We start from the raw sequence: 23,965 nt of genomic DNA, 5'->3' as shown, positions 1-23,965 counted from the left end.
GCATTTTTGGTGGAAAGGAGGATAACACCATCCCTAGCCGTGAGGCGGTAACGCAAAGCGTAGTAGTTCCGCAACGGATCAGAAGTCTTATTGGACGGACAATCTGGCCAACCCTTCTGAATACAGCGTAAAACCCGGGAGAGGGTAGGGTCAGAACCTGTAGCAGCTGTCAGCCGGTCCCCAGTGATGGGGAACCCGCCCACAACCCGCTGCTCGGCAACTTCCAGCTGGAAGCACAAAAGTTTGTCCCTATCGAATGGCAGATCAGGACCCATGGGAAGGCGAGACAGTGCATCAGCAATTGCATGTAGAGCCATCAGCTGGAAATTAATCTCATAATTGAAACGAGACAAGTAAAGAGTCCATCGCTGGAGGCGGTGTGCAGCCTCATCGGGAAGTGAAGTTGATGGATGAAACAAGGAAACAAGTGGTTTGTGATCTGTACCAAGATGAAATTTGGATCCATAGAGAAAAACACCAAAATTATGAAGAGCATAAATAATGGCCAAAGCGTCTTTTTCAATTTGAGAATACTTTTGTTGGGCATCCGTGAGCGTTTTGGAGGCATAAGCAATGGGTTGTTCAGAACCGTCAGAAAAACGGTGCGCAAGGACTGCACCAACCCCGTATTCAGAGGCATCCGTGGCAAGAACCAGATGTTGGCCAGGTCGATAAGTAGCTGTGGTGGTTTCCCAATTCAGTCTTGTGGAAATTTATAATTGCACAATACAATAAATTCTCCATACAAGATTCTGTTACAAATTTCCCAGAAGGAGACACCTTGTACTACCATAAAATACAATATTTAGTTTTTGACAGGATTTTCATTGAGAGTCAGAGATAAATGTATTGCAGGTAGTATGTGCAGCTTTACTTCAATGCATCATATAGGTCAACTGAACTGTACTGTCAACAGATATGAATTCATAAAACTCATTCTAACTGCTCATGATCTTCTTTTAGATACCAAGATTATCTGTGATTTTTTAAACATTTTTAATACAAATAACTCTCTTTGAAAAAGTAAAGTTGTACAAAACTGAAAGTGCAGTTACTAATTTAGTTTCCACATTTGTCCAATAAGAACCAGAGACTCATGATATGCAGTTTCTTCAGTTTCATAAGCAATTCACAATACATAACTCGTCTTGTCATGAAGGGTGCAAGCTGCCACCAGTTCTGTACAGGATCTAATAATGTGCTCACTTTGGTTTCATTTTATTTTTTTAAATTATTTTTTTATGTGACATGACTACAATCTGATATGACAAGAGAAAGATAGACTTCATGACTGAATAACAGTAACTGAGTCCCTAAGAGGTATTACTGCTCAGTTTACAAATTAACTTTGATAAAATACAGGGCATGCAAGCCTTGTGTAATTTCATCAATAAATACAGAACACCATGGAAATTTCACAGTAAAAAGAGAATGTTCAAAATTTGTGTTTGTGCATATTGATAAGAAATGTAATTAGAAACTTCGTTATGGTCCATTCATTCATATGTCATATTCCATAAATTCTACAATGAAGGAGAGGTTCAAAGTTAAATTGGTCTTCAGCAAGCAGAATCAGTGACAACAGGCTACTGCCATGATTTATGTCAACAAATTATGACTAGTGGTCATCTACTTACACTCATAATTATGAGAGTTACATCTGGATTACTTTTTATATGTATGCACATGTAGGAGGAGAAAAACTACTTTGAAAAACCCACTGCTTCTCCTCTTAAACAATTCAGCTGCTATTTTTTTCTAATTTCAAATAAAACATTTGCATGACTTTACACAGAGCAGTATTGCTGTTTATAAACTGGTAACTTCACTTTCTATTTTATACACACACGTCAGAGTCCAAATATTCTTATAAACTGTTGTTGTAGCAGCTAATAACACAATATTCTTACCACACACTTCTGTAGAATAAATACTTTTTTGACATTAGCTGCATCACACTAGAAGATTATGTCATATGGAAGTATTGAGTCAAAGTATCCTAACAATCCTATCTGCAGGTCACCACAATGAGAGAAATTTCTAAATATGAAGCAGGCAGAGCTGTGTGTTTAGTTAAATTATCCATGTGCTGTTACCACCTCAGTTTATTATCCATTTGGATGCCTTGAGACTTCCTACATGAAGCTTCATTGTGCGTGTGTGCGTGTGTGTGTGTGTGTGCGTGTGTGTGTGTGTGTGTGTGTGTGTGTGTGTGTGTGTGTGTGACCACTGACTTCTTCTTCTGGTACCTGTAAGTTATTTTTGTTTGTCTGGAACTGCATTATATGATCCTCTGTACGGTTAAGGGTAAAGCTATTTTCTGCGAACCAGTTGTAAGCCCATTCCACTTTTTCCTGGCTCTGTCTGCTAGGGATCTGTTTGGGCCCTTCATCAGTAAAGATTACAGTTTTTGAAGATCCCTCCAATGTCTCAGGTAAATCAGTTATGTAGGCTGAGTGCAGGAGTGACCCAAGCACCAAACTTGTGGTACCCTGCATTTAATGTTTCCTCACTCCAAATTTAGTCTTATTACTGTAATATCATTTTAATGCAAGTCTTTGTTATCTGTTGTTAGTTTCCCTAGTAGTATTTTATGATTACACTATCAAAGGTCTCAAAAAATGACAAAAATGTCAGCAGGGCAGTTTTTCTGAGTTCATGAAATCATGTTTTGTTTTCTCAATATAGAATCTTTTACAGAAACCAAACTGAGATGTTGTTAAAAGGTTATTCCCAGAACATAGAAAGGTGATTCAGTATTTTCTTGTAAGTTATCTATGAAAATATTTTTGAGAATAAGGGAATGCAGGAGGAGGGTCTATAATTAACAGTCACTTGCTTAGCTGCATTTTTGTAAGTGAGTATTATTAGTGCATGCTCCAGTTATTCAGCTAATACACCTTGACCTATTGACTCAGTACAAAGGTTTCTCAAGGGATGGGGGTTTGAGTGGAGTACTACAGAGTCACTATAGGATTTTAGTACTGTGGTTCAGGTACCATCACAGCCAGAAGAATTACTGCTTTTCAGTGGCCTAATCATTTTTTGTGAGTTTTGTAAGAGTTAATTTAGCAGAACTGATGTCTTGTGGTGGGGTATGAAATGCCTGTCTAAGTACGAGGGTTGCCCAGAAAGTAATGCACCAATTTTTTTTTCTTCGACAATTCTTTATTGAACATAATGAGAATTAGATGCATGAAAGATTCGTATTTTATCTGCACACCCATTTTTTCCACGTAATCTCCATCCTGTTCTGTGGTCTTCCTCCAGCGTGAAACAAGGGCATGTATCCCGTGTTGGTACCATTCTTTGTCCTGGTGGCAGAGCCACTGCTTCACTGTGTGAATCATCTTCTCATTGTCTTCAAAATGTCTTCCACGAATGGCATCCTTTAATGACCCAAATGAGTGGAAGTCCGAGGGGACTAGGTCAGGGCTGTCAGGTGTGACATCCATGGATAGTCTCCCTGACGGCTACAAATCATGGAACTCCACCGAACCACCTCCTGATGACTTCACCCTCTGTACCCAGCCGCTAACTGTTCTTCTGTCAACAGCAGATGCTCTGTAGGCTTTGCGCAAATGTTTGTGAATATTCCCCACAGTTTCTGTCTCTGCAGTGAGGAATCCAATGACGGCACATTGCTTGTAACGTACATCACATACAGACACCATTTTGAAACTGTTGTGCAGCTACACTATCTGTTGGAAGGGACAGAAACTAGTCATGCTCACTCAGGAGACTTCAAATAATACATACGTAACATTTCACATTCGTAGCATTGTTCCTGGCTGAGAAAAAAAAAAGTGGTGCATTACTTTCTGGGAAACCCTCACAAACTGAATAGATCTGCTTTCAATGGTACATTTTTTATGCCTAGAAATAAATCATTGAATTTAGTGGCCAATAATTTGCATTTAATATTCTTTCTCTTGCTGCTAGTGTTATCTGGGAGTTGAGTATCATTTGCCTTATTGACTTTGTTAGCTCCATGCATAACGTTATTTCTAATTGCCTTTCATTAGTTACTGGACTTTTGAAATTTTTTGTACATTTTACATGGTTTTTGCCTTTCTGGTGACAGAGCAGCTAACTTTGCAGTTCTGACTGTAGTGCATTTTTAAATCTTAATTAGACCATACCTTTGCAATAAAGCTCTTTTCTCTTAGAAAAAGGTATTTCGAGCCCAGATGTAGGCACCCTTTCTCTTGACTTCCAGTTCATGGCCCACTGTAAAGGAAAACTTAATTCTTAGTATTGTAAGAATATATTTTTTAGTGCAGCATTAAATTTCTCATTTACTGTGTGTTCTCGGTAAACTTCTTCCCTTTGTTCATCCTGTAAATTATTTCTGAACAGCGTAACTGGTTCAACATTTATGATTCTGTGAACTTGCACTTTTCCCTTCTTAGCTAAACCTGTCAGATGGGGATGCCCTATTGCTCCCATATGACCACCATGATCAAATAAATCATTTATTATAGGTCTGATATCTATTTCATGAGACACAGTTTGATTTAGAAATAAATTGCCAATCACTGTTGTGCCACGTCATTGTATTCTTGTTTGGAATCTTACTGTGCAGAAAAATCCAAAGCTGGACAACAATAAGTCTAAGTGCCTGAGGTCTTGATCATTACTGTAGTATTGAAATCCACACATACATTGACTTCCCATTCATAGAAGAAGTTGACTCAGTCAAATTCTTAGGTTTAAATGTAGATAAAAATTTGAGCTGGCAGGCACACATTGAATACCTAGCAAACAAACTGAACAGCTTTGCATTTGCAATGCAAATATTATCAACTGCAACTGACATGGACACATGAAAAGTAGCATATACAAGCTACTTTGAATCCATTATTAGGTATGGTATTGTTTTTTGGGGCAACTCAACAAATATAGTGTGGATACTGAAAATACAGAAAAAAATCATTTGAAATATGTGCACTGCAAATTACAGAGAACCATGTCAACCATTATTTAGAAAACTTAAAATATTAACTTTACCATCCCTATACATATATGAAATTATTATATTTTTGTACACCAGACATGAATTATTTGAGGGAAACCATTTGTCCATTTACATGATACTAGAAACATAGAAAATTTTATGCTCCCCTCCCACTGCCTCAGATTGTATGCCCAGAGACATCAATACATGGGAGTGAAAATTTGTAACAAATTAAAAGGCAACAAATTGATGTAGATGAATTTAGGTTCACTTAAAAGAAAGCTATATGACATGATTTTAAACATGGCTGTGGCAGCAACTGTTAAAATTCTTCACAATAAAGGATGACAGCCAAAAACAGTTGCAGGATAAAATTTATTAAAATTCTTGACCAAGGTTTCGGTACATATAAATATACCTTCATCAGAAGTAAAACTACCTGAACAGAGAGACACATTCATTAGAAAAGCCATATCAACGAAAGTGAGAAACAGAAGCTTAAGTAACAGTGACATTACTACAGTAAAGTAGGCACAAAATCATTAGTACTTACTAAAATTACATCATGTAATGGAGAATAATAAAAACAATTATGCCAAAGGCGTCGTCAGTAATTAAAACATCATCTCCATTTGTACAACATGTGTAATGAGCACAGGGTCAAAGCGAACAGTATTAGCAGCATTACTTCACTTATGAACTATTGAGACATGAGTGTGACAGCACTAGGGCAGATGGTTTCGCCGAGAGATGGCGCTTGCATGTGCCAGACTCGCGCATATTAAAATTAATAAATACATACATAAGCGACAGAGTAATAAACAAAACTTCTATAAGCTTTACCCCTCAAGAAAGCGCCATGCTAGCGAGAGGTTTTAAATATAATTTCATGCCTAATATTAACGATCCTAAAGTGGTAGATAATTTTATTGTTGACCTTAAAGTTGGTCTTGATTCCGTAAAAACTGAAAAATCCCAACAAAATAGGATTGCTCATGAATGTAGCGCAATTATAGAAAGAGAGGTCAAGTCAGTAAAAAACAGTGATTTAAAACAGCGAGGGGGTAACATTACTACTAGTATTAACCGTAAACTAAAAAATAATGAGGCTCTCATCACTAAATCAGATAAAGGTAATTCACTTGTTGTTGCCTATAAAAGTGAATATATTGCTAAAACTTTGGCTTTTTTCGAAGAAAATGGTATATTTGAAATTGAGCAGGATCATACCCCCATGTTACAAAAGCAAATTAGGGATACGTTAAGAAGAAGTAAACATCTTATGAAAGAGTTTCAAAAGAAAACCTTAATTAATATGAACCCTAGAGCACCTATGCTTAGAAGTCAGTTTAAGGTACACAAAAGTCAACACCCAGTTCGTCCCATCGTTAACGGAATAAAGAGCCCACATCATAAACTAGCGAGATTTTTACACACTAAAATTAAAGAAGCCTTTGTTTTTGGAAACAACTACTCTGTTAAAAATAGTGCTGAGGTAATAAACAAGATAAAATCGATAGAGATCACTTCTTCCTCTCGTTTGGTTTCTTTTGACGTCGTAAGTTTATACACTAATGTTCCAGTGGATATCACTCTTAAGATTATTGAAGATAATATTCGACAACATAAAACTCTAAGTGAGCTACAGTTGTCGGAACTTATGTCACTACTGCATGTTGTACTAGATTACAATTACTTCCAGTTTAATGGTAAAATGTATGAACAACCATTCGGCTTAGCCATGGGTTGCCCGTTAGCTGGCATCTTAGCTGACATCTTTGTGAATGCACTAGAAGAAAATTTCTTCAAAAACAATACTACGTTAGGCAATAAGATTTCTTTTTATGCTCGTTATGTTGATGATATACTCATACTGTTTCAAGGGTGTGACCAAGATCTACAACAACTGTTTCATGTTTTCAACAGTTTCCATGAGAAAATGAAATTCACAAAAGAGATTCAAAATAACGAGAGAGAACTCCATTTTCTTGATTTGAAACTCAAGTTATCGGGTAACACTATTAGCTTCGACATTTTTCGTAAAGAAAGTTTTTCTGATAATATTATTCCAGCAGATTCCTGTCATCCTCAAACTCACAAGATCGCCTTTTTTCATTCCGCAGTTCATCGCGCTGTGAACACACCTTTAGCACAGAATTGTTTTGAAAATGAAATATCTTTATTAAAATCAATAGCTACTAACAATGGATACGACCCTAAATTAATTGACCAAATTGCTAAGAAAAAAACAGCTGTAAAATTTTCTACTTTAGGAGATAACAGGGAAAAAAAGTATGAGAGTAATAACTTTATTTCTATTCCATTTTTAGGGAACGTTTCATATAAGATAAGAAGACTTTTACAGAAACAGTACGGTTATAGAGTTGCCTTTTCCGTAAATAACAGCCTGAAACGTAGAGTAATTCATAATATTGGAACACGAGAAGAACTCAGCACTAAGTCCGGGGTATACAAAATTACGTGTAATGACTGCCCAAACTATTACATAGGGCAGACAGGTAGACCCATCAAAGTTAGGTATAAAGAACACTTGTTAGGTAAAAACGGGGAAAACGTATATAATTCCACCTTTGCTGAACATCTATGGCTCTTACGGCACACACCAAGTGAACTGGACGACGTAGAGCTGCTTCATGAAGCAAATAAAGGTTACAAACTAGACTTGCTCGAAGAATTAGAGATTTTCAAGCATCTGTCTCTAAAAGACGGTTTTGTTCTTAATGAACAGGTGCAGCTTCGAAACAAAAATTTTTTAGACAGTTTCAAACCCCTCATTGCCTTAATGTAACATAGTCTGGCTGACTAGTAGTTATTTTCTTGCTTGTTAATGCCGGTGAAATGCACTTTTCCTGTCTTGTTGGGATTCTACGTATTGTGATGTTTGTTTGTTATGAATTTCAATGTGTATGTATGGTTAAATGACCACTATGTTTTATTCATAATGACAGATGTTTTCGTTTTATTTTAACATTTTTTTTGGTTGTTTCGCTAGTATGTATTTCGCTGCCTACGTTACGTGAGACTCTCGCGCATTACACTAGTGCCCTCTCTTGTCAGATGTTCCAAGCGCAAGTTTTATCCGTTTGACACTAGGATACAGATAAATTGGTTCTATATTTCTATTTTACATAAATGTCTTTAATTGGCCTGATATGTTTTACTTATTAAGACAGAGTTTGCATTAACACAACCTTTAATAATTTTTTGATGCGCTTATGTATGTATTTATTAATTTTAATATGCGCGAGTCTGGCACATGCAAGCGCCATCTCTCGGCGAAACCATCTGCCCTAGTGCTGTCACACTCATGTCTCAATAGTTCATAAGTGAAGTAATGCTGCTAATACTGTTCGCTTTGACCCTGTGCTCATTACACATGTTGTACAAATGGAGATGGTGTTTTAATTACTGACGACGCCTTTGGCATAATTGTTTTTATTATTCTCCATTACATGATGTAATTTTAGTAAGTACTAATGATTTTGTGCCTACTTTACTGTAGTAATGTCACTGTTACTTAAGCTTCTGTTTCTCACTTTCGTTGATATGGCTTTTCTAATGAATGTGTCTCTCTGTTCAGGTAGTTTTACTTCTGATGAAGGTATATTTATATGTACCGAAACCTTGGTCAAGAATTTTAATAAATTTTATCCTGCAACTGTTTTTGGCTGTCATCCTTTATTGTGAAAGCTATATGAGGTACTGACACTGAAGTGTTATTACTCAGTGGATGACTTCATGCAGGACAAACTGGAAATTTGAGATGGATACAATGTGTTACATATTCCAAGAAATATCCTTATAGTGTTCTTATTTATTGTAGTGCTATTATTTGTTAATGTAAAAATCATTGTATGTTTTTATAAATTTTTGACATGTCTCCTGTACACAAACCAAATGGATTGCAACTGTACATCATGAGATGAATAAAACACAATTCACAAAACAAATTTCTAGTAAGTCTTGTCACTATCATCATTGACTGCTCTGTGAAGTTTAAAACATTCAATGTTGGCGGACTGTACTCTATCAGAACTGCTATATTATATCTTTCCCAGTCTATTAGTGAGGCACAGCACTCAAACAGCTGTACTGGTCTAGGTCTATGGCCTTGAATTAATTCCATCTTTTGTGTATGTAATCACTCCCCCTTTCATTATACCGCGTGATTCTGTGATCGTGTTACAAACATTCAGGGATGATGAAGAAGTATTAGTGTATCAATTTGAGAAAAGGGACCCTGGCCATAAATGGCCAAGTTGGATGTTACAAGCAAAAATTGTTCCAATATGTCTGACTGTGGATCTCTTCTACTGCAAGCTCTTTTCTTTCCATAGTTTGGGAGGAGGTAGTATGGACCAAGAAAAGAAGATGCATCAGATGAATTCACAATTGCAAATAATGACTACCATCAGCCATAGAATGGAATGATGACAATGAAAATTTGTGCTGGATCTGGACTCGAACCCAGATTTCCCGCTTATCGCAAGCAGTCACCTTACCCTTTGGCTGTCCGTGCATGGATAGCCAAATCCAGGTTCGAGTACCAGTCTGGCACAAATTTTCACTGTCATCATTCCATTCTACAGCTGATGGTAGTCATTATTCACAATTGCAAATGCATCTGATGTGTTTCGTAATGTGCATGTATAGCCAAATGGTAAGGCAACTGCTCACAATAAGAAGGAACTCTGGCTTTAATTCCTGGTCCAGCACAAATTTTCATTGTCGCCATTCCATTCTACAGCTGATGGTGGTCATAATTCCCAGTTGTGATTCATCTGATATGTTTCATAAGGGCTGTGGTCGCCGCATGCATCATCATCAGAATAACACAGGCACTGCAATATCATAAGAAAAGAAGAAATGTTTAGTAAACATGGCTTCTAAAATGCATAATTTAATAGCTATAGCCTTGTTCATCTTTGCTTCTGTGAAACACATCTCTTCTACTTAACAAGTCCACGACCATGGAATCGCTCTGTGTTATGACTACAATAAGGTGATTTTGTATCCATTTAGGTGCATTGGTTCAATGTCTGTAACTTCTGAATGGTGTTCAGGTAATGCATAGTACATCTATATAAATGCTTTTAGATTTTTCAGTTTCCTACTGTGATACAAGAAGCTCATCTTCCTTATATAACAAACTTCTTATGCTACAATGTGAAAGTCAAAATGTATTATGAATGTCACCCTTTCAGCTGTCCAAATTATAATTTTTTATTTTCCCTCTGATTGTTGCAACTGTTTCTGTTGTTATTTGGCAGTTCTGGCTTTCAGAAACATTAACCCTAAAAAGGCCAAGTGAAAATATTGGAAATCTCAGGGATTGGGCACATAGTGACCTGTTAATTACTCCAGAAGCTCAGAATTTATACATTTGACACAGAATACTTCATCCAGGGCTTGTCATGTTGCTCCAAGAGTGATACAATTTTCACAGTAGCGTGTGGAGCATTTTCATGTTCCTGGTACCATTCTCAATTGCATAATCAAGGTTATGATCAAACTTGTTTCCTGTACCCTCAATAATCACTAAATAATCCTTACCAAGAAATTTTCCCAGAGAGCCTAAATCACAGGTGTGCTTGTCTGGGAATGCTAATTACCTGATATTCCTTACCCAACAAGTTATGTATTAGGTTCAAACATTTTCAGCCTATGATTATCCCCAGCAGAAGACTTTTTAATGCTCTAATTTCTATTAATCTTAACCTGCAATTTTTTTCCTCTCTTGTCAGTGCATTCCTGAACTTCTGTGTCTGTCTGCACACTTTCGCCTATAGTCTGCAGAACAGTGAAGCTGTTGCAGATGTCTAGACTAAAGCTAACAGACTTGCAGTATCTTTTGAACCTCTTGCCTGATTTGGCAGATTTGACAACAGTCTAGTCATCTATCCTGTTCTTCACCTTACTACTGCCACAAGTCACTCTTAACTATTTTAATTCAGCCTGTGCTACTGTCAGATCAACTTTGAATTTGAAGAGCAACTGCTCCTTCTTCATAATCATACAGTGATAGGTACAACTACTGCAGTGCCAAAAGCTTGTCATGTCTCCATCCAAACCTGTTGCTCCTCAGTGTCTAACATGAAAAATGTGCAAGATTTCTTCACCCTGCTAAGCATTTTTCACAGATTTGTGGCAGTTTGCACTCTTGCCCATTCTGATGACATTTTTTAGACTAGACAGATTAGTGATTGCTAAAAAATTTATAATTTCATGACTTTTTATTGTTTTATTTAATCAGAAACAACTGACTTATTACATTTATTTTTTGGAAGAAACATGTGTACGTGATAGCTTATACAGAAGCAACATACATCAAAACAATTAGTTATTTTCATCCTCTGCTCATAACTACTCTCAAAAAAAAATATTAACTCTTATTTACTATAGTATTTAAATTTTTTGTCATTGTAACAATGTTAATAGCATTATTTGACACTTAATTTCTGTAAACTTTCATATGCTAATACTTATACAGCTGCAGATGCACTAAAATTAAACTTCTAACTAGCTATTATATCTACAGCAGGTTGAGACTACTACAATTATCAGATTTGTCAGCACTTGAACATCTCAACCATCTATTCAGTGTCAGTGTTACCACCGACTTCTGAAATGCAACAATTGACAGCTTGTGTATGGTAACTGATTTTAGTACTGAAAATAAAAAATTTGCTTAACTTTTTATTTTTCATCCATTTTTCCAAGTCTATTACTGAGGTACAGCACTCAAAGAGCTGTACTGGTTTAGGTCTATGGCCTTGAATTAATTCCATCTTTTGTATATGTAATCACTCCCACTTTCATTATACCAAGTGATTCTGTGATCGTGTTACAGACAATCAGGGATGGTGATGAAGTATAAATGTATCAATTTGAGGAAAGGGACCCTGGTCATAAATGGCCAAGTTGAAAGTTATAAGCAAAAATTGTTCCAATACCTCTGACTGTGGATCTCTTCTACTGCAAGTTACTGATACCCATTATGGCTCTTATGCAGATTGTATGGTGTGCGATGCAATTACCTGTTTAGCTCCAGACAATGGAGTGCACCAGAAGGCTTTACTCTGTGAAAGCCCCCTGTTGGCAGAAGTTTTGCAAATAGCACAATCTTTTGAAGTTTTTCGAGCAGCAGGTGACCAAATTGAAGCATGGGGCAATGTGGCAGTAGTGTCACAAAATCTGCCCTCTTGGATGACAGAGAGCTTGCACAAGCAAGCGGCAGTGGCTGCGGTAAACATGCGGGCCTAGCACTGAGCAGACCAAGACCAGCCCAAGCAGCCACGACTGCCACAGTGCCACAAGTGGGCTACTTGTTATGCATGCCAGAAGAAAGGCCACATTACTTCTGTGTGTCATTTGCTGAAGGTTGCTCAGGATACGGACATGATCATAAAATGTGTGACTCCAATTCTTGTGACTTCTTTCAGGTTGTTTATTGAGTTAAGTGTTTTTTGCCAAGTGCTCCAGCTTCAGGTCAACACAGGTGGTGTAGTGATGTTATTGATTAGGTTCACTGCCATTGCAATCAGTCCTGTGTAGGCTGATCAGTTATAACAAACAGAACATTGCACGGTTGGGATGCCTCGTGATGACTGGGTGTTGTGTGATGTCCTTAGGTTAGTTAGGTTTAAGTAGTTTTAAGTTCTATGGGACTGATGACCATAGATGTTAAGTCCAATAGTGCTCAGAGCCATTTGAACCATTTTGAACCACTGTTGGGACAATTTAGGGTTCGTTCCATGATGGTGTTGAGAACTTGTTCGGGACAGGTGCATTCCAGACATTTGGATTTTCTATCATTATGCAGTTCACCTTGTGTCCAATCAGGTACTGTATTCTCAATTGGAAACACTGTGTGAGGATTTTTCACAACTGTTTTCAGAAGGTATAGGCTGTGCTGCAAATTTTTATGCTCATATTTCTTTGAAATCTATGGCTTTGCTCGTTTTTGTCATGTGCAGTCTATCCTGTCACCCTGGAAGATCGAGGGAGAGCAGAATTGGATGGACTTCAATCTCAAGAGGTGGTGCAACCTGTTATTGCTAGTGAATGGTATCTCTGCTGCTTGCAGTTCGGAAGCTGTCGGGGAAACTTCATCTCTGTGGCAACTTGAGTACTATTGTCAACATGCAGACAATCATGCCCGGAGGAACTGTAGCTGAAAATGACAAGAAGCTAATACTTTTCTAAAACTGATTTATCTGAAGCATATCTGCAGGTTCCTGTGGATGAATAGTCTCAGTGAACTCTGGTTCTGAATACTTCTATTGGTCTCTATCAATATTTCCTCCTTCCTTTTGGTGTGGCTATTTTCCAATGATGTTTAGACCAATTGACTATGTCTGTCCTGGGTTGCATTAATTATCTGGATGATATATTTGTCATGGGCCCCTCCTCAGCCAATCACTTGACAAATCTGCACACTTTGTTTCCTGTCTTACAATCTGCAAGCTTAAGATATAACCTCACATGATCTCAATTTTTCCAACCTCACTGGATGGGGTTTGCCCTCTGCCAGACCACATCTCCACTGTTATGTCTATGCCTTGCCCCTTGTCCATGAAGGAGCTTCAGGCCTTCCTAGGGAAGATAGCATACTACCATAAATTCTAGCCAGAGGTGGCCACATTGGCCCACTCATTGCATTAATTGTTATGCAAGAATGTCATTTTTGTTGGAGCTCAGACTGAAAATGTGCTTTTGAAATCCAAAATACTCTCAGCCTCTTGTTTAGCTATGTTCTCTCAGAGCCAGCACAAAGTTTTGGTGACTGATGCCTCACAGTATGGCCTTTGTGGAACCCTAGCGCACCAATATGTGGACAGCTCTGAACGACCTCTTGCTTTCACCTCTAAACCTCTCACTCTGGCCCAGCTGTGTTACTCTCAGGAGTAAAACGAAGCTCTTGCTGTAGTCTATGCTCTCCAGAAGTTTCAGGTTTTTTTGTATGGCTCCATGTTTCACTTGATTACTGATCATAACCCCTTGGATTCCTTTTTTAACCCTCACACTTCCTTGCCTGAAAAGGCAGCACACCACCTACAACACTGGGCGGTGTTCTCATATTGCTACAAACAATTTTTGACCTGTGTTTAAACATGCCAATGTGGACACTTTATCCACTTTACTGTGTGTCCTGATCCTGACAGTGATCATGAAGAATTGCTTTGCTTCCATCTTGATATTTAAATGCAGGCCACACTCAAGGGTTTTCCAATTGTGAAAACGTGCATAGCAGTTGCTGTTACCGCCAACCCGGTTCTACGCAAGGTGGTTTGGTTTGCTCAACAGGACTGGCCAGATAAACCACTGGGTTGGGCTTTGGACCCACTGTGCAACTATTTTTCCTTACAGTATCACCTTTCTGTTTTTGATGGTGTTTGCTGTTGTCCACGGAAGACTTCTCTCCCAGAGTTCTCATTTCCAGCACATTATGGCATGAGTTGCAAAGCTTTCTCTCCCAGGACCATTGGGGAGTTTCACACACTAAATTTTTAGCTAGTAGGCATGTTTTTCAGCCAGGGACTGATGGTGAAATTGTTCATTTTGTCACGGCTTGTAAGCAGTGTGCCCAACAAGAGGCAACCCTCAGGGCATCTCTGTCCCCTGGCCCTCGCCAGTGTGGAGCATCAGCCATGGGAATGCATTCGTGTACACTTTGTGGGCCCTTCTTGAATTCCTATTGGCAGTTGGTTGTAAATGGACTTTCACAGTTTCCGAACATTCTCTGGTGTGCATGAATATCAGCTGAGATCATAATTCATATGCTTTTGAGGATCTTTTGTATTGAGGGGTTGCCTTGTACCTTAGTTTCTGACAATGGGCCTCAGTTCATTTCTCACACCTTTCAATTGTTTCATTTCTGTCATGGCATTCATCATGTTACAGCTCTGCCATTCCACCCTCAATCAAATGGCGAAGTAGAATGACTAATGCATACGTAGTGGACTCTTTCCTGGACGATGTTCTTTTCCATTTTCTGAGCACCTATGACTTCACACCTATGGGGGAGCAGAGCCCAGCTGAGATGCTTTACAGTCAGCAGCCATGCACACTCCTCCACCTTCTGTGCCATGTGTTGCACCTGCCACAACTGGGATCAACTGGTCACCTTGCACTGGGATCGGCGGTGTGAGTGCAAGGGTTTGGTTGCTGGCCCAGGTGGATACTGACCACTGTTGCCTGCTGCTGGGGATATTGTCTTTGTAATGTCTGTAAGGCCAATGGGCTGGTGGCACGCCATTTTGATCAGTTGCGACCCTGCTCTCCAGAAGCTAACAGTTCATGGGTGTGGCCCTAGTTGCCACAGCCCACCCAGCTGCCCTCCACCTTGAGCCCATCATTGCCTGCTGTGGAGGCACCCCCATCCCATTGGCTGCCTCCTCCATGTGCAGTGCCCTTGGGTTCCAGCTTCCCTGCACCACCAGGTGTGGGTCTGCCTCCAGCCTCGCATCCATTACTGCAGCCTGCTGTTCCAGTCGGGCCGTCTCCACTGGCCCCCCTCACCATTATCACCTCAGCCATCATCACTGGTGGGTCCAGCCCCATCTCCTCTGCACTGTGACCTGCCTGTGGATGACAACACAGAGATGGTGACGGCACCCTCCTCCCCAGTGCTGTCGTTGGACGCAGTACAGACCCATCTCCCTTAGGCATGCCCACATCTCCACACGTTCCAGCCCTCTGCTCCAGTGCCCACCTGGCATGGCATCCTATCCCTGCCACTGGCTGCTGCCACTCTGGAACAAATGGTGTCTCTCTTGTTGGGCTGCCAGTGTCTCTTCCATCACCTGGGTGCCCTCTTCACATGAGGGAGATGTGTGCTGTATCCTCCTATTAGTGCAGGTGAGTGTGAATGCACCAAGTTTAGTATTGCCATGTGTGTGTGCTTAAGTCAACTGCCAACTGCATCAGTGCAGCCAACCACTTGAGGCCACCTGTAGGAAGTGTGTACATGGCACAGTCTCTGCCATGTCATCTACTGGCAACTCACACCTATATGCACGCAGTGCAGCACTGTCTCCTGCTATGTTCTTTTAGTTTGCATCACTCACATGAGTTGTTCTGCGTATCACTTGAGTTACACCTTCAGTATGATTCTTTTATCTTGTTGCATGTCGAGTTATGAGAGGCTTATTTCCATTATTGTTCAGAAGTATATGAATAAAGCCATGTTGGTGTACTTGGATCAGTTTTGTTTATTACTTGATTACTACAATACTGAACCATGAAGTTACTATTTCATAAAAACTTGTGGAGTATTGGATTAAAACTATTGTGGATAACTGTTTAAAAAACTCTCTGATAAATTTGTTCTCATATAAAAATAGTCACTAAAGTGATGTGTGTATAACAAAGCGCATTGCAAGCGAACACTTCCTCTATGTCTCCTCCACACTCCATATGCCCCAATTCCTTAATCTCCTGGCAATATACTCTCTCAAAAAATTTATATTAATGGGATTTCCCATGCTTTGCTTAGTGGTAACATGCTTGCCTACCATGCAGCAGACCTGGGTTCGATTCCTGGCTGGGTTGGAGATTTTCTCCACCGGTGGACTGGGTGTTGTGTTGTCATCATGATCATATCATAATCATCAACACACAAGTTGTCCAGTATGGTGTCACTTGAAATAAGACTTGCACCCAGCGGCTGAACTTCCCCAGACGGGACCTACCGATCAGCAATTCCACATGATCATTTCATTTCTTTCTCTCGTTTTTTTCCATTAGATTCAATTACTGTAATATTTGTTGTGATTCCTTTGTGTCACCCACAGTGAAGATTGCAATGGCAATTAATGCTCATAGTGCATCCCCAAAGTGATGGCAATAAACACTTGTGGCAGAGTGACACCACTGGCTGGCAAATCATGAGGTACACACATCTCCACCACCTACCTTATAAGCTGCACATCACTCTAAGAGTTACTTACAATTTGAGAACAGTAATGTGGATAATTATAACATTTGTAATTTAAAGAAAAAACATTCAAAGCTCATAGCTTAATGAGGCACAAAATGGGGAAAGTTATGCAGATATTAAATTCTTTGACTGCTTTCATAAATAATTAACACTAGAACAGTGAGAAGGGTCAAAAGACTTTCAGCTTTTATTTCTGCAATAACTAGTTCATTTTTAATGTCTTTCCACCAGACTTCATGACTTTTCTTCATTATTTATACTCTTGACAGTGTATTGCAATTTTCTGAATGTTCACTATTTCATGGAAATTTCATGAAGTACCTATAGAACAATGGGAAGCGTCAATTGACCCCTGTCTAACTCCATTTTAGAATATCAGGGTTGTGATAATTAGAAAGAAACTTGCATTGAATTTTGCTTTGGTCAACAGTCACTGCCTAGATTGATGATTTACAGTTTTTCACAAAGGTTCCAATCTGTGGACATATTCACATAAATTTTCAGTCACATTTCATATGTTGCTGTTGTTCCTCACCTCATCAGCTAGGTTGGTTTTTATGTTGCACTACTGTGGCCTTTTGCAAGTAAAATGATTTATTATATTTTGGAGAATTCATATAGTGGTAGCTTTCTGCCAGAGACAACAATGATAAATATTTAAAGACTGACGAGGAATTGCCATCAGCAGATGTCTCACTCTCAGTTGTTTTGACAAAAGTCTTGGGAGTCAACTGGAGGAACTGTGAAGATGGCAGCTAGAGATGGAATGGAATTTAAGCTCACTAACATGCTATCACCGGGAAGAAGGGGTGTTTCAGATGTCCTGAAGGAGTGAGCATATTTAGAAATATGGAATGACTTTGGAATCCCTTGTTGACAGCACTCACAACATTGTGTGAGTAAAGAGCTAGTTATGTTTCACAAGAATGATGTTTTCTAGATCTGTGTTGACTGTGTGTCAACAGTCCATTCTCTCTGAGGTAATTCATAATGTTTGAACACAATATATGTTCCAAAATCCTGCTGCATATCAACGTTAATGATATGGGCCTGTAATATAGTGGATTACTCCTATTGCCTTTCTTGAATATTGGTATGATTCCCTGTTGTTGTCGAGCACTACCATCCGCTTGTCTAGCCACCAAATTCATGAAAACTAAGTGAGGTGGCTATCTATGGAGGTGTGGGTGCCACAGATGAAAGTCAGTTACCAATGTGACAGGAAATCTCATTGATGTCACCATCAAAGACCAACCAGTCCGGGCACTAGTTGTAGAGTCAAATGCTTATCATTGCCACCCATAGAATATTATGTTCCATGATATGAAAGTTATTCTGCTGAAGTCTGTGAATCATACATATTCCAACCAATAGGAAGCAGAATGTAGTCATGATGTTATTCTTGGATGTGACTTCTTCCAGGCATCACAAGCAACCACAGACTGTGGAAGACAAAAGCTCACAGCATTGCTTCCTCTCCTGGAGAAGCAGTTGCCCATTGAGTCAGAAGTCCTCATTGCAGCCGACTACAGAACCCTGGATCTAGATCTTTTCAGTGGTCCTCTTTATGACAGCACTGGCAGGTCTTCACATTCTGGTCATGTTGTTACATCCTATTCACTATGATGGGCAACAAGAGTTGAAGCTTTATGACTGTCACTTAGGTCTTCAGTTTCCTTGAACCTCCCTTCTCCTCTGCAAAACAGAGCCCAAATGGCATCTTGTTGTTGTGGTCTTCAGTCCAGAGACTGGTTTGATGCAGCCCTCCATGCTACTCTATCCTATGCAAGCTTCTTCATCTCCCAGTACCTGCTGCATCCGACATCCTTCTGAATCTGCTTAGGGTATTCATCTCTTGGTCTCCCTCTACAATTTTTACCCTCCACACTGCCCTCCAATACTAAATTGGTGATCTCTTGATGCCTCAGAACAAGTCCTACCAACTGATCCCTTCTTCTAGTCAAGTTGTGCCACAAATTTCTCTTCTCCCCAATCCTATTCAATACCTCCTCATTAGTTATGGGATCTACCCATCTAATCTTCAGCATTCTTCTGTAGCACCACATTTCAAAAGCTTCTATTCTCTTCTTGTACAAACTATTTATCATCCATGTTTCACTTCCATACATGGCTACACTGCATACAAATACTTTCAGGAACGACTTCCTGACACTTAAATCTATACTCGATGTTAACAAATTTCTCTTCTTCAGAAATGCTTTCCTTGCCATTGCCAGTCTACATTTTATATCCTCTGTACTTCGACCATCATCAGTTATTTTGCTCCCCAAATAGCAAAACTCGTCTACTACTTTAAGTGACTCATTTCCTAATCTAATTGCCTCAGCATCACCCGACTTAATTTGACTACATTCTATTATCCTCACTTTGCTTTTGTTGGTATTCATCTTATATCCTCTTTTCAAGACACTTTCCAATTGCTACTCACCATATAGCAGAGATGCTGGGTCACAGATAGGTGTCACAATTAAAGCTTTTGGCCATTGGCCTTCATCAGCACTACACACACACACACACACACACACACACACACACACACAGAGAGAGAGAGAGAGAGAGAGAGAGAGAGAGAGAGAGAGAGAGAGAGAGAGAGAGAGCGGGGGGAGTGGGGGGGGGGGGTGCTCGCACATGTGTGTCTAGTGTTGATGAAGGCCAATGGCTGAATGGCTGAAAGCTTTCTTTTTGTTGTGCCTATCTGCGACTCAGCATCTCCACTATATGGTGAGTAGCAGCTTTCCTTCTCATAATAATATTGCTCAGAATGATAGAAATAAAATAATGTAAGTCTGGTAATTGTTACCTCCCATATACTGCAGTCTTAGCAAGTTAAAAAATGTTCAAATGAACATTAGAAAATACAGGGAGGCATTATTGTCTAAGTTTGAACAGTTGACATTTGACAGTAGGCTGGAATGAATGCATTGTGTTATCCATTCAGGTGGTCCTATAATTTCAAGATTAGGCCTATCAATATGAATTAGACATATATTTGAAGGCCTTTGATACTAATATTGATTTGTTTTTGTGGCAATATTTGTTTTTTAACTGTAATAAATAAGAATGTTATAATTTTAACAAATTGTGTGTGTGTTTACTCTGCCAAGTATATTTACAGTCTTGTTTCTCATTCTATAGTTCCACCACAATGTATGCATGATGCTACTTCAGTTAATAAATTTTATTTCAGATTGAACTCACACCAGTTGATTTTTTAAGCAAAGTAATTGTAAACATGACTCAGGAAATTCATTCTCTGGGAAAAGTCTTCAATCTTATCAATACTAAAACAATGGACAGCAGGTAACTATTTCATTTTCATCTAACTATCAGCAGTCGTAAGTGTTGCAGCATAAAGTATTTTATAGAAAAAAGCTCAAGAGATATTCTCCCAAAACAGCTTTTTTTTACTCAGCAGCTGTCATGTCAAACAAAATTTGGGAGCCTGCAATCTAGATACGGACAGCAACTTATCATTTCTAAGGAAACATTTTCAAGTAGTAGGCTATTCTCTATGTATGTGAACTATATGGTAATATATTTTTTCTATCTTTCATTCTTTAAATACAAACTAAAACGTGCCCTTTCTTTGTATTTTCAGGTTTTCAAGCCACTAACATCTGGAATTAATTTTAAAATAAGTTTTATTTGTTTCTAGCCAGTCGAGCACCCTTCAATTCAACACACAAACATTTTTACTTTTGGCTGATGTACTGTTAAAGCATGAGTGCAAAAATGTTTGTGTGTTGAATTGAAGGGTGCTCGACTGGCTAGAAACAAATAAAACTTATTTTAAAATTAATTCCAGATGTTAGTGGCTTGAAAACCTATATATATATATATATATATATAATTTTTTTTTTTTTTTTTTTTTTTTTTTTTTTTTGAACTTTGTGAGTCAGTATTTGATCTTCAGGTTTTGAGAAACGAAAACTTAAATTTATCACATCCACTCACCTACGGTAGCCTCTGAATGCCCTATTTCTGAGCCCTATGTAAAGAAACTGAAAGAGAATGCTTCTGGGTTATAAGTAAATTAGAGGCAAAATAGAAATGTCATTTTTTACCCACTTAAGGCTCATCATCAAATGGTGGGCATGACAAAGTGTTACAGCGTTTACAGACACACAGACAGGAACTTGTGGGACAGCATCCAAGTTAATTTTCACCTTTTATTGAACCTAGGACACTATTCAATCCCTGGAGGAACAGCTCAATTTACAGCCAGTAATATTTCCAGTAAAGCACTGAAATTTGTTATTACTCTAGAGGTGTTATCATCAACTGCAGATATAATTAACTGTTATTCCAGTCTCTGTGACAGACTGAATGAAAGAAAAATAATATGCTTCATCTCAACAACTAATGCCTCCCTTCTACTAGTTTTAAAAATTTCTGTATGAAATAATTGCTGTTTGATATTATCAGATTATTTCAGTCATCCAGCATTTTGATCTGTTCTGGAGGATACATTATGTTGAACACATGAATGCAGAGTGCAGAAAATTGTTGATGAGAGTGAGAGTATCTCCCAGGCAAGTGATTAATGCAATGCCACAAATTTGGAAACATCATAAAAATAATGACTATAATTTAAATGCAAAATGGAAGAAGTTACTTATGTGGCTCATCAGCAAAAGGGCTAATGCTATCAGTACATCATTCACTTAGTCTCACTTTTTTCTAGACCTCACAGCAGATTCATTTTGCAATGCAGTGAAAACAGGCACATAAACACTTAGCTTTTAAGCCTCAGCTAATTATAAACACTACATTTAGCTCCTTTGACTGTATATCATTCAAATAATTTGAACCAGAAAGGCAATCTTCCACAACCATAGAATTTCATATTTCACAAGCAGAAAACATCTGAAAGTTCAAACATATGAAAGTCCTTTGAGCAGTTGTAAAAAGTTGTAAGAGAAATCTAATATTGCAATAAGATAATTGTAAGTTAAGACTTTTAACATTTATTTTTTATCAGCTTGTAGCAACTACTGGCAGTTAAAATTCAATTGCTACTTTTAAATTACTTCCCACACCAACAATATTTGCATGACTATTTGACATCAAAAGTAGTTGGTGCCACTACCATTAGCACACTATTTGTATACAATACATACTCTAAACTATAAACAGTGGGCTATGATAAACAGTATATCTGACAATTCTGGTGAAATGACAACTCTAAAACTTGCTATAGTAATTTAGTAACATACCACACCTGTAACAGCTCCACTGGGAAAAGGTTAACCAGTCATGTGTTGGATAGTTAATTAATTGCATGTTACATGGATCATATTCACAGTATGTTATTATGATGTGGAGTGCAGCATTCGATTGTGGACGGTGTTAAAACTGGTTAATTTTCATACCTCTTTCTCCAGCAGTTTGATGTTATATTTCCAAAAAGTTATGTCACAAAGAGTTAAAAATAAAAATGTGAGAAAATGAGTTCACAATGGAAACGAGAAAACAGAGTGGGAAATACCTGTGACTGGAGTTTCACAGAGAGAATTAACTTGATTTGATACAAGGTCATGGGAGACTGAAACAAATAGTGACACAAACCAAGCATGACTCTTGACAACAACTAATACTGGGAAAGATCAAAATAATCTAAGAATGTTTCTTGCTGTGTCTAAAACAATTATTTATTAATTTATCATAGTCTGTGGAACCATGCAAACTAAAGCTATTATGTAATCAAATGAGTGAGTACACAGTTTAAAAAATTCAGATTAGAACATTTATAAACAAAATAAATTAAAGAATTAATAAAATATGAAGAAATGTGAACAGCATACAAATAAATACATTACACACAAGTGTTCTGAACTACTGTAAGAACATCTGTACAGAATAGAAATATCTTGAATGATGTCAATTTGTCACACTAGCTCTTAGTGTTAGGATTACACTAATACTTTATTTTATATGGTTCATTACTATGTAGTTTCGAGCAGTGTGCCCCAAAGAAGACTTTCAACTTAGATTGAAAACTTGGGGTAATCATTTATTTCCTTTTCAATTCTGCTGAAAGCCTGTTGAAAGACAAGGCTGTTGAGTAGTACATTCATTTCTGCACAATCCATAATGAAGTGTTATCCAATTGCAAATTGTGTTTCAGTCTCTTCTTCACTAAATGAATGTTGGTCTCTTCTTCACTAAAAGAATGTTGCAGTTTCATCTGAATCAAACACTATTGTCAACAACAGGCAGAAGCAGCGTAGCGAATCTTGTACTGTAAAATCATAAATTTATATTTAACATTACCAACGCCATTGAACATGGCCATAAATAGTGTATCAACATATTTTGAAGCTTATAGATGCAGGCATTTGCAACACAACAATATTTTATTTCACAAGTCATTAAGTAAAACATAGTGAATTTGATGACTGCACTATGTAGCACTTGTCCAATAACAGGTTCAGGTGGTGTAGCTAAAAAATGCAGCAGTTCCAGCTATTCTGAGCTTTGACTTACATAATTTGATGCCAACTACATAAATGGAATCAGTTATGTCTGTCACACCCTCAAAGATAGTTAATGGTATGAACAGTGTAGTCAATACATTCCCATCTGTACTGTACGAGTTGTGACCATATAATCCATTAATTACTTTCAAGTCATCCTGCAAACATAAAGTGCAACTTAACTGAGTATGCACACATGTACAGGGCTATTACAAATGATTGAAGCAATTTCATAAATTCACTGTAGCTCCATTCATTGACATATGGTCACGACACACTACAGATATGCAGAAAAACTCATAAAGTTTTGTTTGGCTGAAGCCACACCTCAGGTTTCTGCCACCAGAGTGCTCGAGAGCGCAGTGAGACAAAATGGCGACAGGAGCCGAGAAAGCGTATGTCGCGCTTGAAATGCACTCACATCAGTCAGTCATAACAGTGCAATGACACTTCAGGACGAAGTTCAACAAAGATCCACCAACTGCTAACTCCATTCGGCGATGGTATGCGCAGTTTCCCCTTACAGATACCTCTGTAAGGGGAAATCAA

The 23,965-nt window shown here is 38.3% G+C and overlaps 1 protein-coding gene across 3 annotated transcripts in view; it reads left to right on the top strand.

The window, feature by feature from the left end:
• Positions 1–23,965, top strand: part of LOC126183902 (uncharacterized) — a 463,083-nt gene that overhangs the window by 398,300 nt on the left and 40,818 nt on the right. For all 3 annotated transcript variants that reach the window (XM_049926242.1, XM_049926240.1, XM_049926241.1), the window contains one exon: positions 20,128–20,240. In XM_049926242.1, coding sequence (XP_049782199.1) covers positions 20,128–20,240 — 113 coding nt within the window. The remainder of the gene's footprint in view (positions 1–20,127; positions 20,241–23,965) is intronic.

The sequence above is a fragment of the Schistocerca cancellata genome, chromosome 4, assembly GCF_023864275.1.
Source record: "Schistocerca cancellata isolate TAMUIC-IGC-003103 chromosome 4, iqSchCanc2.1, whole genome shotgun sequence".
Taxonomy (NCBI): domain Eukaryota; kingdom Metazoa; phylum Arthropoda; class Insecta; order Orthoptera; family Acrididae; genus Schistocerca; species Schistocerca cancellata.
Note: the sequence above shows the minus strand (reverse complement) of the source record. Positions and strands in the feature narration are given on the sequence as shown.